Source organism: Myodes glareolus, chromosome 10 (assembly GCF_982192425.1).
Source record: "Myodes glareolus chromosome 10, mMyoGla1.1, whole genome shotgun sequence".
NCBI lineage: Eukaryota > Metazoa > Chordata > Mammalia > Rodentia > Cricetidae > Myodes > Myodes glareolus.
Genome location: NC_142035.1, coordinates 25,292,839 through 25,307,907, shown reverse-complemented (window position 1 = coordinate 25,307,907; position 15,069 = coordinate 25,292,839). Strand labels below are relative to the sequence as shown.

The 15,069-nt window shown below is 51.5% G+C and overlaps 1 protein-coding gene across 1 annotated transcript; it reads left to right on the top strand.

Moving 5' to 3' along the window:
• The first annotated feature begins 3,120 nt into the window (after window positions 1-3,120).
• Window positions 3,121-13,838, top strand: Bpifb6 (BPI fold containing family B member 6). Its single transcript, XM_085696262.2, has 15 exons — window positions 3,121-3,404; window positions 4,601-4,700; window positions 5,588-5,692; window positions 6,153-6,302; window positions 6,464-6,518; window positions 6,920-6,980; window positions 7,611-7,702; window positions 7,833-8,006; window positions 9,143-9,193; window positions 9,547-9,720; window positions 10,203-10,270; window positions 11,845-11,890; window positions 12,578-12,641; window positions 12,949-13,025; window positions 13,633-13,838. Exons 1-15 carry the CDS (start codon window positions 3,305-3,307, stop codon window positions 13,663-13,665), a joined length of 1,350 nt encoding a protein of 449 aa, XP_085552388.1. The 5' UTR covers window positions 3,121-3,304; the 3' UTR covers window positions 13,666-13,838.
• The last annotated feature ends 1,231 nt before the right edge of the window (window positions 13,839-15,069 follow it).

The following is a 15,069-nucleotide window of genomic DNA, read 5'->3' as shown; positions in this document are numbered from 1 at the left end:
GCTGGAGTCATGTATGGGAGTCATCTAGGGTGGATGGAGGCTGCTGGGCTTGAACCGCCCTTGCTGGGTCCGTGAGGGCCTGAGGGGAAGGAAAGAGGGTCCGGAGCCTCAGAAGTCTGAGAGGAGGGAGGGTAAGCTACAGAAAGCTCTCTGGAGGAGGAAGTCCCTCTGACTGAGAAGGGTGACTGAACTTGGAGCAGTGATGGACAAGTTGTAAGGTTCCTGGCAGAGAACACAGTGAAGGGTGTTGGAAAGGTGGGCAGGAGCCCACTGGGTGTGTCTTGGCTGGGTTCTGGAGCTCTTGGATGTAGAGGCGAACCCTAGCCAGGACACTCACTTCCTGTGTGATTTTGGGCAAATGGCTTGTCCTATCTGAGGCCCAGTTTCTCCATGTGCGAAAAGGGGGAGATTGTCAAAATGTTTATCTCCCTGGGTCGTTTTGACTCTTGTCCAGCTCAGCTGAACAGCAGACAGTCACTTATCATTGTCCGAATTATATAATTCTGCACTTAGACTGGAGGAAATCATAACTTAAGGAGATGGGAGAGCTGCCAGGGCAACATGACTTGGGAGGACAGTGGCTGGGATTGACCTTCAGATCCCTCAACCCTCTAAGGGGCTTCTTGTGTCTTCCCACACCGACGTCCTTCCTTTGCCCTCCTCTACCTTCCCAAGTGCCCAGTCTGGCCAAGGGACAGTGGGTGTTTCCCAGCTGACCTCTGTGTATGTGGTGGGGGACAGAGACATGTTTGCTGTATCCTGTAGTTCCATCTGTCCTATCTCCCTGGCTTAGTGGCTCCTACCTGCCTTACCTCCCCCCAGAAATGATGTGAACTTGTACAGGTAACTTACACAGTGCCGATTTTGGGACAGGAACCCCAGCTGTCTTGTTCACTGTGGTCATCCCAATGCCCTGCTTAGGCCTGGAACACGGTAGGTGCTCAATAAGTGTTGGCTAAAGTACCTAGTGTGTGTTTAGCCTTGGGGAAGGTATGAGTTAGAGAGAGGGACCACCAGGGGCACTGATGTCCTCTGGACACTCACATCTGTCTCTGATACTGGTCCTAATATAGCCCTTGGGTTCCCCAGCCACCCTCATCTTCTGTGCTATTTATGTTGGAACAAAGTAAATGCTCATGTGAGCTCTGGGTCTCCTGTTCTCTGTGACTCTAGATAATTATCTGCCCCTTATTAAGCCCTTAATTATCCAAGCAGCTAATCAGGCTCCAGAATATAAGGGTTTCCTCCTCATAGGATTGGAGGCAGGGGGCAGTCAGCTGTAGAACTTCCCCAAGCTTGGCAAGGTAAGGACAGTCTCCCACCTGTGGCTTTTCTGAGTGCCTCACCCAGAACTGACATTTTATAAACGAGAAAGCCGAGGCAGCAGAAGGAGAAGGAACTTATATGCAGTTGTTCAGTGAAGAGGGGGTGTGTCTGTCCTTGTCCCCTGTCCGATGTTCTCATTCACAGGTAACCCCTGAACACTGCTGTCTTCAAACACAGGGCTTAGGGTAACCAAGTGGACAGCAGAATCGTCAGGTCTCTGTGGCTCAATCCTGGGGCCCTGGGAGAGGAACCAGGGAAGTCTAGTGTTAGCTATGGGAGCTGAGAGCTCACCTGGGCCTCAAGGGCTAGGGTGGGGAGCAGGGGAAGCATGGTGGTTAGTTCCTACTGGTTTTGAGGTCTTTGAGACTGCGAGTAGGAGAGGAAGCTTGCTGATGGTGGAGTGAGGGCTGGCGGCCAGAGGGTAGGTAGATGGAGGGCAGGGCCTGTAGAAGGGAGGCAGAACTCAGACAAAAGTGCCACCAGAATCCGGGTATCTCCATGTCTCCTGGGAACACAGCATGGCCTTTTAGTTTAAATGGTAAAAACTGCCTGAGCCAGCAGTGAAATATGCCATCGGCTTTCACCTGGGCATGGGAAGTCTTCTGGCAGGGCTGTCTGGCCATCTGTGGGATGGGTAACATTGGAAGGGACCTTTTGGACTCCTTTGTCCTTGCACAGAGCCTTGTGGCAACTTTCAGAGAGCTTTGCCAGGAGTTCCAACCACGAGCGCTTGCTTGGAGCACACACATGCGATTCACAGGGGCCGGGGAACTCCTTGGTTTGAGAGCTTGATAGATCTCACGTTCACTTTGTGACTATAGGGCTGCTCTTTGGAACTGCTTCTTTTCATCCCCTAGGGCCCAGGCTCTTTAGTTGCCCTTCTGATCACTTTGTCATTCTAACTCTTTATATCAGCTTGCCCTCCTGGCTTTCAGATCCGGGAGTGGTAGGTCTGTCTTCTGGGGTCATCTCCGGCAGTATTAAGCAGGAGCTGCATGAGTGAATGTCTGAACGAAGGTATGAATGAACAGATGAATGGGCAGATGAATAACTGGATGGATGAATGGGTGAACAGATGAGGGGGTGGATGAATAAATGAGTGAATGTGTGAGCTCACGGGTGAATAAAGGAATAGATAGAGGAGTGAATGAGTTGATGAGTGGCTAGATAAGCAAATAAATCTATGAATAAATGTATGAATGAATGGATGAGTAAGCAAATGAGCATAGGAGTGAAAAGATGAACTGATGAATGGATGGATGAATTAATGAACAAACAAGTGAACAAATGAATGAGTGAATGGATACAAGCTCATATCTGGACTGGGAAGGTATGCACAGGGAGGTTTGACTCGGGGTTGAAGAGTCGTGGGTTGAGGGTGCTGTAGTGAGTCCGACTGGTACTCCCTCTCCAGGCAGACACAGGCTAGCTGCGTGGCCCCTCCTTGATTCCTTTCAGTCATAGCTCAAGCCAGAACTACGCACTTGGCCTCTTCTGGGAGAACTTCAGGAGTTGGTAAGTAGAGGACAGGATTCCTGGAGGGCCAGGGTAGAGCATGGCTTTCTTGGGAAGTGAGAGTCCGAGATAGGAGCTCATTGCTCAATTTGCCATTCTCTGGCTATCAGGCCTCTTATGTCTCTCAGTTCCCCCATTGGCAAGACTATGTTTCAGGGAACCTCCAGGGGCTGAGTTGGAGTGCTGGATTCCAGCGGTAAGTGAGGCTGGGCTGGAGTAAGTGAGGGACCTGGTGGACATGTGCACACTGCAGGTCGAGCTCCTGGATGCAGATGGGTTGGAGCTCCCCTGTGAGTCCAGCACCGTGGGCACTGAGCTGCATTTGAACTCTTGCAGAACTACAGCTTATCCCCCCACACTGCCTGTATGGCAAGCTGGGCATTGCTTTGTGCCCATGGGAAAAGGGGATTTCTGGAGAGTACGCTCCCTGGTGTGACTCCATGCCCTCTGTACAGGTTCAGGCATGCTGTGGATCCTGTGCCTGGTCCTCTGCGGCCTGCTGGCTGGCACTCGAGCTGACCCTGGGGCTCTTCTGAGGTTGGGCATGGACATTATGAACCACGGTGAGTGGGTAGGCCCTGGGCTGGCGTCAGGGGGACATGGAGTAGATGGATAGGTAATGATTTCCCAAGTGTGCAGGCCTTGAGCATCTCCAGTCTGCAAAGCCGGTCTAGAAGCATCAAGCTCCTCTTAGCCCTTCCATTCTACAGAAGGGGAAGTGGAGGCCCAGAGAAAATGAGCCAACCTCCCAAACTCCCTCAAGTGGATGTAGTCAGAAATCCTGCTCCCTTCCAGTTCCTCCTCCTCTCTAACGGAAGGGGCTGGTGCTATTGTGTGGGCTGTGGAGGTGACAAGTGGGGGTCAAATCCCAGCTCTGTCAACTTGCTTTGTGACCCTGGGTAAGTCCTGTGCCCTGTCTGTATTGTTTGTGTAGAGAAATACAAACAATGTGACCAGCTCTTCCCTGGCAGGGTTGAGTGATATGTGGGAGCAACCTCCTCTAGGAATCGTGCCTCATTTTCCACCCCATGCCCAGCTCCACAAAACAGTTGAGGTCAGGTGCGAGAGGTCAGTGGCATCTTACTCAGTATTTGCCTCTTCTCTGGTAATTAGCTGGTGGCTCTCCCTGGGTTTCTAACAGGGTTATCATCTGAGAGTTGGACACCCCACTCCTGTCTAACAGGGTATCATCTGAGGGTTGGACACCCCAGTCCTGGGAAATCAGTCCCTCTTGGTGCTGAGCTCAAAGCTGTAACCAGTTCCCAGAGGAGTGCTTTGGTCACTTACCATGATGTTGGTCCGGGTCCCCATGACTGTATTCTGTATATGCTTCTTCACCTGTTAGCTAGATTCCTAACTGCACTCTTGCTGCCCTTACCCCTGGAATATTCTCAGCCCCTCTCTCTCCTTCCTTCCTTCCTCCCTTCCTTCCTTCCTGCCTGCCTGCCTTCCTTCCTTCCTTCTCTTCTTCCTCCTCCTCCTTCTTCTTCCTTCTTCCCCCTCCTCCTCCTCCTTCTTCTTCCTTCTTCCCCCTCCTCCTTCTTCTTTTTTTCCCTTCCTTCCTTTCTCTCCTCACCCAGCCCTGCCTCAATACCCACCCACTTCCCCCATCTTTTCCTCTGCCTGACCTGTTTGCCCTGTCTCCTCACTTCCAGTGGAAAGTCCCAGTCTTGCTCTAAGGACCAGGTGATATTTGCCCCCTCCTCCTGGCAACTATCCCCTTCTGGTTGAGAGTCAGTTGATATCTTTTCCTCTCCAGAGGTCCAGAGTGCCATGGAAGAGAGTCACATCCTGGAGAAGATGGCTGCTGAGGCTAGCAATCCACAGCCAGGGGCAAAGGCCATTAAAGGCCTCAGCAAGTAAGCAGGGGGTCTATGTGGAAACAAGGAATGCGGTGGGTAGGAACCTGGTGCAGGCAGGTGTTTTCCTGCTTTGGCCTGGGACTTCTCAGTCATACCCTGAGAACCATTCCTTCCCGAAGTCATTTAGAGGAGAAAGTGAGCTTACTAAGTATACATAAAATCAAATGGAAGCCAGTCTTCAAATGGTGGGGCTGGAAAGGTATTGGCAGTCTTCCAGTAACGGGAGGAAAGGGCTCCGTGCAAGCCCCATCGTGGCTGGTTGGGGCTGTCCGGACTGCTGTCCTGGGGAGTGTTCTGAGGCACTATCTGGTTGTAGGGTACTATCTGGAATAGCAGAATTGGGTAGATTAGCAATGTCTATCAAGAGCTCAGGATGGGCAGGCGGAGGTATGTGTACCACATCCTTGTAAACCTGATTCTCAAATGATTGTTTCTGAGCCAGAGGTGGCAGTATCTCCAGGGGGCATATTTGCCTAGAGTCACTTTAGGTTGTCTCAACTTGCGAAGGAACGGGACGGTGCTATTAGTATACATGGGCTGAGATCAGAGCTAGTACTAAGCCCCAAATATCAAAGGTGACATTGCTGGAAAACCTGCTTCCAATCTAACCTCCCTAATTTGTTGTTGGAGAATTTGGGGACAAAAGAGGGAAAGAGACTAGCCCAAGATCACATAGAACCAGACGTGTGCCTCCCTTCACACATGAGGGTTTTCTGTACATAGATTAGTTCCTGTCCAAGTCTATGGTTTACATTTTGGATGGCCCTAGTAGACTTGGGATAGAGGTTTCCTAAGACCTCCCAGTGAGGTGGTGGCGGAACAAGTGGAGGGTGTGGGTCTTGTCTTCTCTTTTCTCATCTTCGCCTGTGTCTGTTCCCTCTCAGTATGAAGGTAAAGGATGTCTTAGAACCTGTCATCACACTGAACTTTGTACCTGGAGTGGGCATCTTCCAGTGTGTGTCCACAGGCATGACCATCACCGGCAAGAGGTTGGTGTGGGAAGGGAGAAGTGGGGGAAGGAGACTGTCCTCTGGCCTCACTCTCCCATGCTCATGCACGGTGGATTGACTGTTCATTATGTGGCTGCTGGGATCTGAGGTGACTGTAGACTTGGCTGCTATTTTGTTGGGAACCAGGTGAAGCAGAGCCACAGACAGAATCATTGGTAGACGGGGAAAGAACTGAGCAGTGTCAGAGAGGTCAGGGAGGCTCTGTGGAGGTGATTACAGTGGAGCAGTGTTTCAGGTGCGTCAGGGTTCGTCAAAGTAAGAGAGGAGTGGGAGGGCCAGTTGTGGGACTGTGAGAAGGCCCCATCCTGTGTTTCATCATGTAGGGTTAGATCCTGCCCTCTCCATCCTCAGATGCTGAGGTTGTGGGCAAAGAAGGTAGGGATAGTAGCCCCAGTAGCAGAGACACCAACAGTGCCTGCCTGCCTGCCTGCTCTTCCAGCTTCACAGGAGGGAACATGGAGATCAATGTGGTCCAGAACATCACAGCCACCAATCGGCTTCTGCAGGATGAGGAGACGGGAACTCCCATGTTCAGGAGCGAGGGCTGTGAGGTCATCCTGGTCAGCGTGAAAACCAATCTGCCTAACAAGTAAGGGGGTCCTGTGTCTGGGAAGCATGGTGGACCGTGCTGTTCCTCCCCCTCATTCCTCTTCCTGAGCCGCTGAACTCTAACCATGTCCCTCTGTGTCCTCTGTCCAACCTGATGTCATTGGTGCTCTGTTCACGCGCTCCCCCATGCCTGTGTCTCAGCAAGGCCATCAGCAAGTTTGTGGACAGCACCCTGCGCAAGGTCCTTCCTGGCCTGGTGAGTGACCCTGAACAAGTCTCCAGCCCTTCTCGGTGCGATGCCTGTGGCCAGGGCAGCCAGGGAATTTGCCCTTAGGCGGGAACCTTGATGGGTGGATAGTGGCTAAGAAGTGTTCAGAGTCTGTGACCGGCTCTGGAGGGAAGTGCAGTGATCACCTAGTGATGTCTGCCATGAGCACAGGTAGAGGCAGCACCAGGGCATGTTCTAGCTTGACCACCCTGCTCAGATGACCAGCCCCAGCAAAAGGAATCCTTGGTAGTTCTGCATGGTGTGCAATCATCTGGATTCTAGTCCAGGCTCTGCTGTTGATAGTCTCATAACCGGGGCCTCAGTGCCTCTCCCCCCACCCAGCTTTTGTGTGTTTAGCTCACTCAAGCTGGTGCCTTCTTTACTTGTAGATGTGTCCGGCCATCGATGCTGTCCTGGTGTATGTGAACAAGAAATGGACCAAGTTGACAGGTGAGCACATCCCTCGTCCACACAGGATGTCACATTAGCCGGATTTCAATGCCCATGCCCTCTCTTTCCAGCCTGTCTCTAGGACAAGAGGAGGGCTGAGGCCATGGTGTTCCCATACTGTCTAGATGAGAAGTCTGAAACCCCACAGGGTGCCTGGGTCCTTTCATTTCTCTACCTGAATTCCATGGCAGCTGCTCTGCAGAAAACCTCTAATGACTCAAGACCTAATGAGTTGTCTTGACTGGACGTTCCTGAATATTTTGTTAAAGAGGTCTGCTGTCTCTACCATTTGGGGTCCACAGTGTCCCCCAAGGAGGGAGAAAGGAAATCCAATGACTGAGCCTGAAGATCTCTCCCTGCCTTCATGTCCTCAGCAGTGAGGTCTGGGAGAACTCATTTCTTTTCCCTCAGCCTCAGTTTCCCCACATGTGAACAGCCCATGATTCCAACCTCAGATGTATTATCATGATTGCAAGAGCCCTGGGCCAGCAGGACAACAGGTTACCAAGATCTAAGCTACTTCCTGGGTCACACAGAGGGACAGGCTGGCTCAGGAGTGGTGGCTGCTTCTGGTTTTTTTAATCTGCTCCTGGGGCTGGTGCCCAACTGAACGGAAGCTCTTCTCCACAGAACCCATGCCCGTGGACCAGATGGGCACTGTCAAATATGCCTTGACAGCCCCACCAGTCACCACAGCTAGCCACATCCAGGTGGACTTTAGTGTAAGTCGTGAGGGTCCCCAGGGTGCTGAGCTCAGGCTTGGAGGTCTGACCCGAGTCCCAGTGCTTGGAGGACCAAGACTCCCCTGGTCTCATTCCCACATGGCTGAGTGTCCCTCCTGCTGTACCCCAGCCTGTAGTGCAGCTTCAGGAAAGCCAAGTTATCCAGCTCGCCACCAATGGGTCAGCCCCGGAGTTCCCCGAGGACGCAGCCAAGGGGTCACAGCTGCTGCTCTCAGCCTCCTTCCTCACAGCCGAGCTGGCCCTTCTGCAGAAGTCCTTGGAAGTGAACCTCAATGACAAGAGGGTGAGCCACCATCTCACTGCCACTGCTTTCGCCCCTGTACCTGGAAATGGTCCAGGGTCAGATGCAGGACCAGCATAGAAGTGAGGCTGATTGGGACTCCGAAGGCAGTTGTCCCTGCCTACTGCTCACTCCTCTGCCCATGTGACCTGTGTCTACCCGTCTGCACATCTGACTGTCCTCACAACCAACCATTTAGCGACCTACCTACAATTTTTTTAAAGGAAAAAAATAAATGTACATGTGGAGGTCAGAGGGCAACTTTCTGAAGTTGGTTCTCTCCTTCTGCGGTGGGTTCCATGCACTGGGATCAGGTCAAGGCTTGTGTGGCAGGAGGTTTCATCCTCTGTGCCACCCCAGCACCCTTCTCCCTACATTTCTCATACCCTGGCAACCACTATCTCCTTTGACCCAAATCATCATCCACCCGCTGTGTCTTCATGACCTGGTTCTATTCCCCACCTCACATTCTTCTGTCACTGCACACCATCCACACCACAGACTGTGGATAAGTGCGCCTCTACGTCATATTACCAAACATGTCTCACTATTGTCCTTTCTGTCACCCACCTGTTCATCCAGCTGGGTAACCACCTGCACATCTTTCCCCCTCCTCTGTTGCTCCAACACACCATCTTACCACCCATCTTACCGCCACCCATCCGTCTTTTCATCAATTGGTCCATCTATTTTCTTCCCAGGCACCATCTGTTTTCCACCCAGCTACTCAGCATCCATCCCACCCCTTACCACCCACACTGGGCCCTTCCCCCCACTTCCATCTACTCATCTACCCACCGGCCCCCATTCCAACCCATCGCTCATGTTGTTCTCTGCCCCTTTCATTTGCCTGTCTGTCTATATACTTGCCTTGCCCTCTCGTCCCTCACACCTGGCCATTCTCCCATCGATCTCCCTGCTTTCCCATTCAACATTTTCTCAGTATTTGACCTTGGGTCAGGAGTAATGGGAGTTGGGGTGTGTAAGTAATGGTTGGGGGCCGGAGGGTACTCCTGAGGTTGAGCACAGAGTTGTATGTGAGATGAAGGAAGAGGCTCTGAGGCCCCAGCTTCCTGAAGCAGAGTGGTGGCTATCGGATAATGACTTTACACAGTGCCCACTTTGACTTTGATCTGTAGGTTGGTAAGCTGTCACACACCACTAGGACACTGGCTGGCTTCATTCCGAAGGTGAGTGCCCCAGTTCCCTGTGGCCACTACGCTCATTTTGTCCTCCAGGCAAAGGAGACTGACTTGGGAGGCAGCTGCTCAATGTGCCTGCCCTTTGCCCAATGTGGAAACAGCCCAACCTTTCCACAGAGCACTCTCTGGGCTCAGCCTACAGACAGCTCAGCTCTAGTATCTTGTGAGTCATGCGTTCATCACAGAAATAGTTAAAATGTCATGTTTTGCCTCTTTCCTTTCCTAAGAGGCACAGCCGGGCCTTTGCATGCTGAGCTTCCAACAGAAACCAGCTACTTCCTGAGACACCTTTGGGCTGAAGTCCAAGGGTTGGCTTTGAGAGTATGCCTTGGACTTTGCAGGTGGCCAAGACCTACCACAAACCAAAGCCCTTGCTGATCAAAGTCAAGATAAACAAAGCCCCCAAGGTCACCATGAAGGCTGGAAAGAGCCTGGTGCACCTTCATGGCAGCCTGGAGATGTTTGTAGCACGTCGACACGGCAAACACCCGAAATCCCTCTTCCTCCTGGAGACTGTGAGTGGGGTCCATCGGTAGCTACTCTCACCCAGGCTGGGGGTGCTAGGATTTTAGTTAGGAGTCAAGACACAGATGGAGTGACCTGACCTTAGGCATTACAACCTGCTACATGGTGGTTTAGTGTCTCCTCTCTCCCTCCAATGCTCCTCAACCCCCAAGGATAGTAAAGCCTGCTCCAGAACTGTGGAAGGCTAAAGAAACCCCACACCCAGTGCTTGCTGGGAGATGTTTGAAGGGTTGAGCAGGAGCTGTGCAGGGGAGGAGCTGATGTTGAGAAACATCTATTACCACCATGTGCAGACATTAGCCATGGGTCAGGTGCTTAAGAAAGTTCATGCTGATTCAGGATGAGGAGAGAGAAGGATCCTGGGAGAGGGGTGTGGAGAGGCTTCTGGGTTCAGTCCCAGGACAGGACAGGAAGCCTGTCCAAGATGCCAATGGAGGACCCACTGCCTTCTCTGCTCCCTCCCCTATGCCAGCACCTTGGTCTGGAAACCCACTACTCAGTGAATGAGAATCGGCTGCAGATGGCCACCTCTATGGACAGGTAGGAGCTCTGGTACCATGGTGACATCCCTGTAGCAGCCCTGGCTCTATTCCCCACTTCACACCCTTCTATCTCGCCGTCACCATTACCTACCACAGACTGGTGGACAAGTGCATCTCTATGCCACTGTCACCACGTGCTTCCGGCCATTGTCTACTCTTGCTCTTGTCCCTTCCGGTGACACCTCTTGGCTTTCAACTCCAGGTTCTTACTCACTCACCCAGATCCGTCCACCATAACCCACACTACCAGGATGCTCTAGTCATTTAGCCTGCTTTAGAACCCACACTAGCTCCGCATTGCCTACGCGGTCTTATCTTAAATCTTAGCTCGCCACTCCGAAGCTTTCTAAAATCTCCTTCCGCCCTTACTCTTCCACTTTGCTCTTCTGTAGTGAGTTTGGATTTGGTCTTTTAGCCTCCTTCATTCATAGGCCTTTGCCATTTCTTCCAAATGAACCGGGGCCCATCTCAATTGCTACTTCCTCCAGGGCATCTTTCGCTCTATGCTTTCCTCTAGTGAAGCACTGGCCACACACCTCATTCCCACTATCCTGCTTGGTTCTTATACTCTCAGGGAAAGGATTCCTTACACCAGGTTTTACACCCAGCCACTTGCTGACTCCTCTGCTCACATCAGCAATTCATCTTTCAGTCAGAGTCCAGCTGGAGCTGCTTTGCGGCCTGATAGGGAATCTTTTGGCTCACGAGCCATTGGGATCCAGGCACTCAAAGTTCTCAAGACTCTGGCTCCCTCCTTCCCTCCCTCTGCTGAGCTCTTTGTTGCCTAAATTCTCAGGCAGCCTCTCCCCACCAGCAGGTAGTAAAGGCACCCCAACAGAAAGAGGTGACCCCAACAGAAAGAGGTGACCCCAACAGAAAGAGGTGACCCCAACAGAAAGAGGTGACCCCAACAGAAAGAGGTGACCCCAACAGAAAGAGGTGACCCCAACAGAAAGAGGTGACCCCAACAGAAAAGGGTGCCCTGGTCTAGTAGTTCTCATAGTCACCAAAGCTTGGAGTCTTGTTTGGGTCACATGGACAAGGTTAGAACAATCACAGTTAGCAAGAAATGGAGTGCTCATGGGTGGCCTGGTCCTGGGCTGTTGTCTCTGCTGGGGATTGTTTGCCCACATGGTTGCCTTAAAATGACTGTAGGGATGTAGGGTGTTTTGCTAAGATGGGGCATGCCCAGGCAGAATCCAGATGTCTGCCCAATGTCCTGTCCTGATGCTGGTGTGTGTCTCCTGGGAGCTATGCTGGGGAGGGGAAAGGAAGGACTTCCCTTGTGTCCTTCAAGGATCTGGGTCTGGTCTGCTGGGTTGTAAATGGAGCTGCATACATGATCAAGGACCCAGAGTTTGGAAGAGCAGGGTTCATGAGAGGCCATTCAGGAGGACTGTGAGCCATGAGGACAGAATGGGAGGGGACGAGTGGTGGTCACCATCCCATCACAGATTACATGTCAGCAGGCGGCAGAGGGAACACCTGCAGGCGGCTGTGACACTGAAGAGCCCCTCTCTCGGTGACTCGCTCTGACCATGCTTTCTCAATATCCTTCCCTCTGCTTTGTAGTTTACTGAGCCTGTCCCGAGTGTCTTCCTCAATTGGCAACTTCAATGTAAGTGTCCCACGTGCTTTCGCCTGGCCTTCTGAAGGTAACATGAGTGTACATGGGATGGGCCCTACAATGGAAGCAGAGTAAAGAGAGCAAGGCCACTCACATTCTTTGGGGTTCCTGACACTATCTGACCTTAGTGAAGGCCCGTAACCCTTCCGAGTCCTTGTTCCCTTTCCCATATAGAACTTGGACAATGCTGTGGATTCATTCTAAAAGCATTACTATGGTAGTGGCTTGACTGGCCTTCATTGGCCAGGCTGTTATTTCAAATTAGTCTCTAGTCACAGGGCCGCCTGCACCCAATTGAGTAGGCACTAATAGACATCTGCCTCTATCCGTGTGGACATGTGAGCCTTCCTGGGAACCTGGGAGTAGGCATGGCCATAACTCACACTCATGGGCCCAAGGAGCATGGCCAATATGAGCTCTGAGTTTTCTGTTAGATCAGAAGTGCTGGCCACGCACCCCTCCTTCCTCCTGAGTGTCCCTATTCCTACACCGAGACCCATGGCCCTACACGTCACCTGAACAGGGATTAGGAGCAGGGCAGGGCTCAGCCCCCAGGCCTGAGGCTGCTTAGACAAGCTGTGTGCTGTCTGTAATGTCCTCTTTTGTGTTTCCCAGTGAGAGTAGGCTGAGGAGGGATGCTGAGCTGCCTTGGGGGGTTTCCCTGTCTTTCTCTTCTAGGAGACGAAGTTAACTGATTTCATCACTGATTACCTCCAGAAGACCTACATCCCTGTGGTGAACGGTGAGGTTTCTCCGAGAATGAGAATGCACATCACCAAAGGGAGCTTTCACCTGTGTGGTCTCAAAGTTTTGGGAGAGGCCAAAGTAGGCTTAATGTTACCTTCTTGGAGGCAAAAGCCCATTTCATAATTTGGGCTCTGACCCCTTGACCTCCTATCATGAATGTGATATAAAGACAAGGCAGATAGGTGCTCTCTGCCTGTGTGACCAGCAGATATCAGGAATCCACCATGACACTGACTCCCACCACGCAGCTCCAGGCAGCATCTTATTAATCGCCAAGCAGTTTTCCTGTGTTTGTTTCTCAGGCGTCCTCCATGTTGGGCTTCCACTCCCAGACCTTCTGGCTATCAATTACAACCTGGCTGAGTTGGACATAGTAGAGGTGAGGGAGGGGCTGGGGGAGGCCATGCCAATTAACACTTTGGCCAATGGGAGATCAGGAAGAGCCTGTCTCTGGCCAACTGAAGGGGAAGGGTAGGGGAAGGGGAAGGCCATCCCTGTAATCTCTCCAGTCCCAGAACAAGGGCCTTGGCCAGGACTGCACAGAAGGATTCTCCATTTTACCACTCTCTTGCTCTGTCACCTCAATCTCTCTATGTCCCTCCCCATTTCTGGGTTGAAATGGGGGTGAGAATGTGGACATCAACCTCAGAGAGCCATCCTGATTTCCTAATACAACGAACCTGAAGGCATATAGAAGCTCTCAGTAAATACAAGCTTCTCATTGTGTGGGCTTTGAGCCTTGAGCGTTAAATGGACGTTTCTCTCATGGTGTCTCTCTACTCTAGGAGGTGACAGGGTATATTCCTATTTGACAGCTGAAAAAGTGAAGGTTCAGAGGGGCAAAGGTAGCTTCCAGGTCACAAGGCCTTTGCTTATAAGGTGTTGCCTCTCATCTCCTGGCCATGGCTGGCTCCATCTGTTCCTGAGCCTGGCGTCTCTTTTCATCACTCCTGACCCCTCTGCACTCAGCTCTCTTCTCCTACCAGGGTGCCCTGGTGTTGGGCTTGAAGATGGAATGACCATGGCAAGACTCTGTCAGCTGCCTTCAACTGCCGTGGTTCTGCACCAGCAAAGGAACCCAAATGTGAGCCAGATGTGCCTGGCCCTGACAGCAGTGGTTACTTCCTGTAATAGGAGAAAGTAAGAGGCCTGGTGGGCCTCAGAAATAAACAGGAAGGAGACTCTCACACAATTCAGTGTTTCTGTCTCTTTTTGTAGCTAACAAACATGTGTGGTTTTTTGTTTTTGTTTTTGGTTGCCTTTGATGGGTTTAGGGTCTAAAACCAGCCTGGGATCTGAAGGAAAGCCGTCCCAGATTTCGGGTGGGTTAGGTATGTGTCAAGCATCTGCTAATAGTTACTCTCCATTCTTTCTTTGCCTTCGATTATCCAGAACCCACGGGAAAGACAAGTGGGGTCACCCCTATTCACTGAGCAGATGGTGGAAGCCCGGAGTGGCTCACTTTCTGTCTAGAGCCTTCCTGCTTCAACTCTGTGCCCCAAGTCTTGGTAATCTGAAGATGTCTCTATTCACATGGAGCCTGTGCCCAAGGAATCTCTCCATGTTACCTCCTTTAGTCCTTATGGCCGAGGAGGTGACTGTCAACATTTCACAGACAGTTGAAGCTCAGAGTGGCCTGACTGGCTCATCAGGGCACATCAGGGCACAGGGCTGGGATTAGAACTTGGGCTCTGCAGCTAGCCTGCCTTGGCTTGACTCAACCCTGCCTCTTTCTCTGCTGTGTGTTTTGGGTGAATTATGGTACCAACGGGAACCTCATTTTTCCTTATCTTTACCAGTGCCAATCCCAGCAGGGCCGTTGTAAAGTTTATATGACTGGCATCGTGGGTAGTGCTCAGACAGAGGAAACAGTGCTAGCTCAGATGAGGTTCTGAGGCCTCAAGTGAGCAGGTGTCTCTGAGCCAGGGTATGACTGAGCACCATGGAGTGTATGAGCTTCTGGTCATGTATAGCAGGTTTGGGATCTGGGGCCACCATAAGCACTAGAAGGTCATGTGTAAGAGAGGCCTGAGTGTCTGCAGTATTTGCCTGTGTCTGAACATGGCCCTCCATTTACACATAACCTGGCCAGAATGTTCCTGTGCCTCCCATCTGCCCCCTGCACTTTTCTTGGGATTCCTAATATATATATTAGGAATTAATATATAGGCCTAGGGCTGGAACCTAGGGCCTCACCTAAGCTGGGCAAGTGTTCTACCATTGAGCAAATTTCTAGTTTCATGATTTTTAACTGAGTCTTTTTTTATTTTTTTATATTTTGAGACAGGGTTTCTGTGTTACAGTCCTAGCTATACTGGAGCTAGCTCTTATAGACCAGGTTGGCCTCTAACTCACAGAAATCTGTGTGCCTCTGCCTCCTGAGTGCTGGGATTAAAGGCATGAACCACCACTGCCCAGCTTTA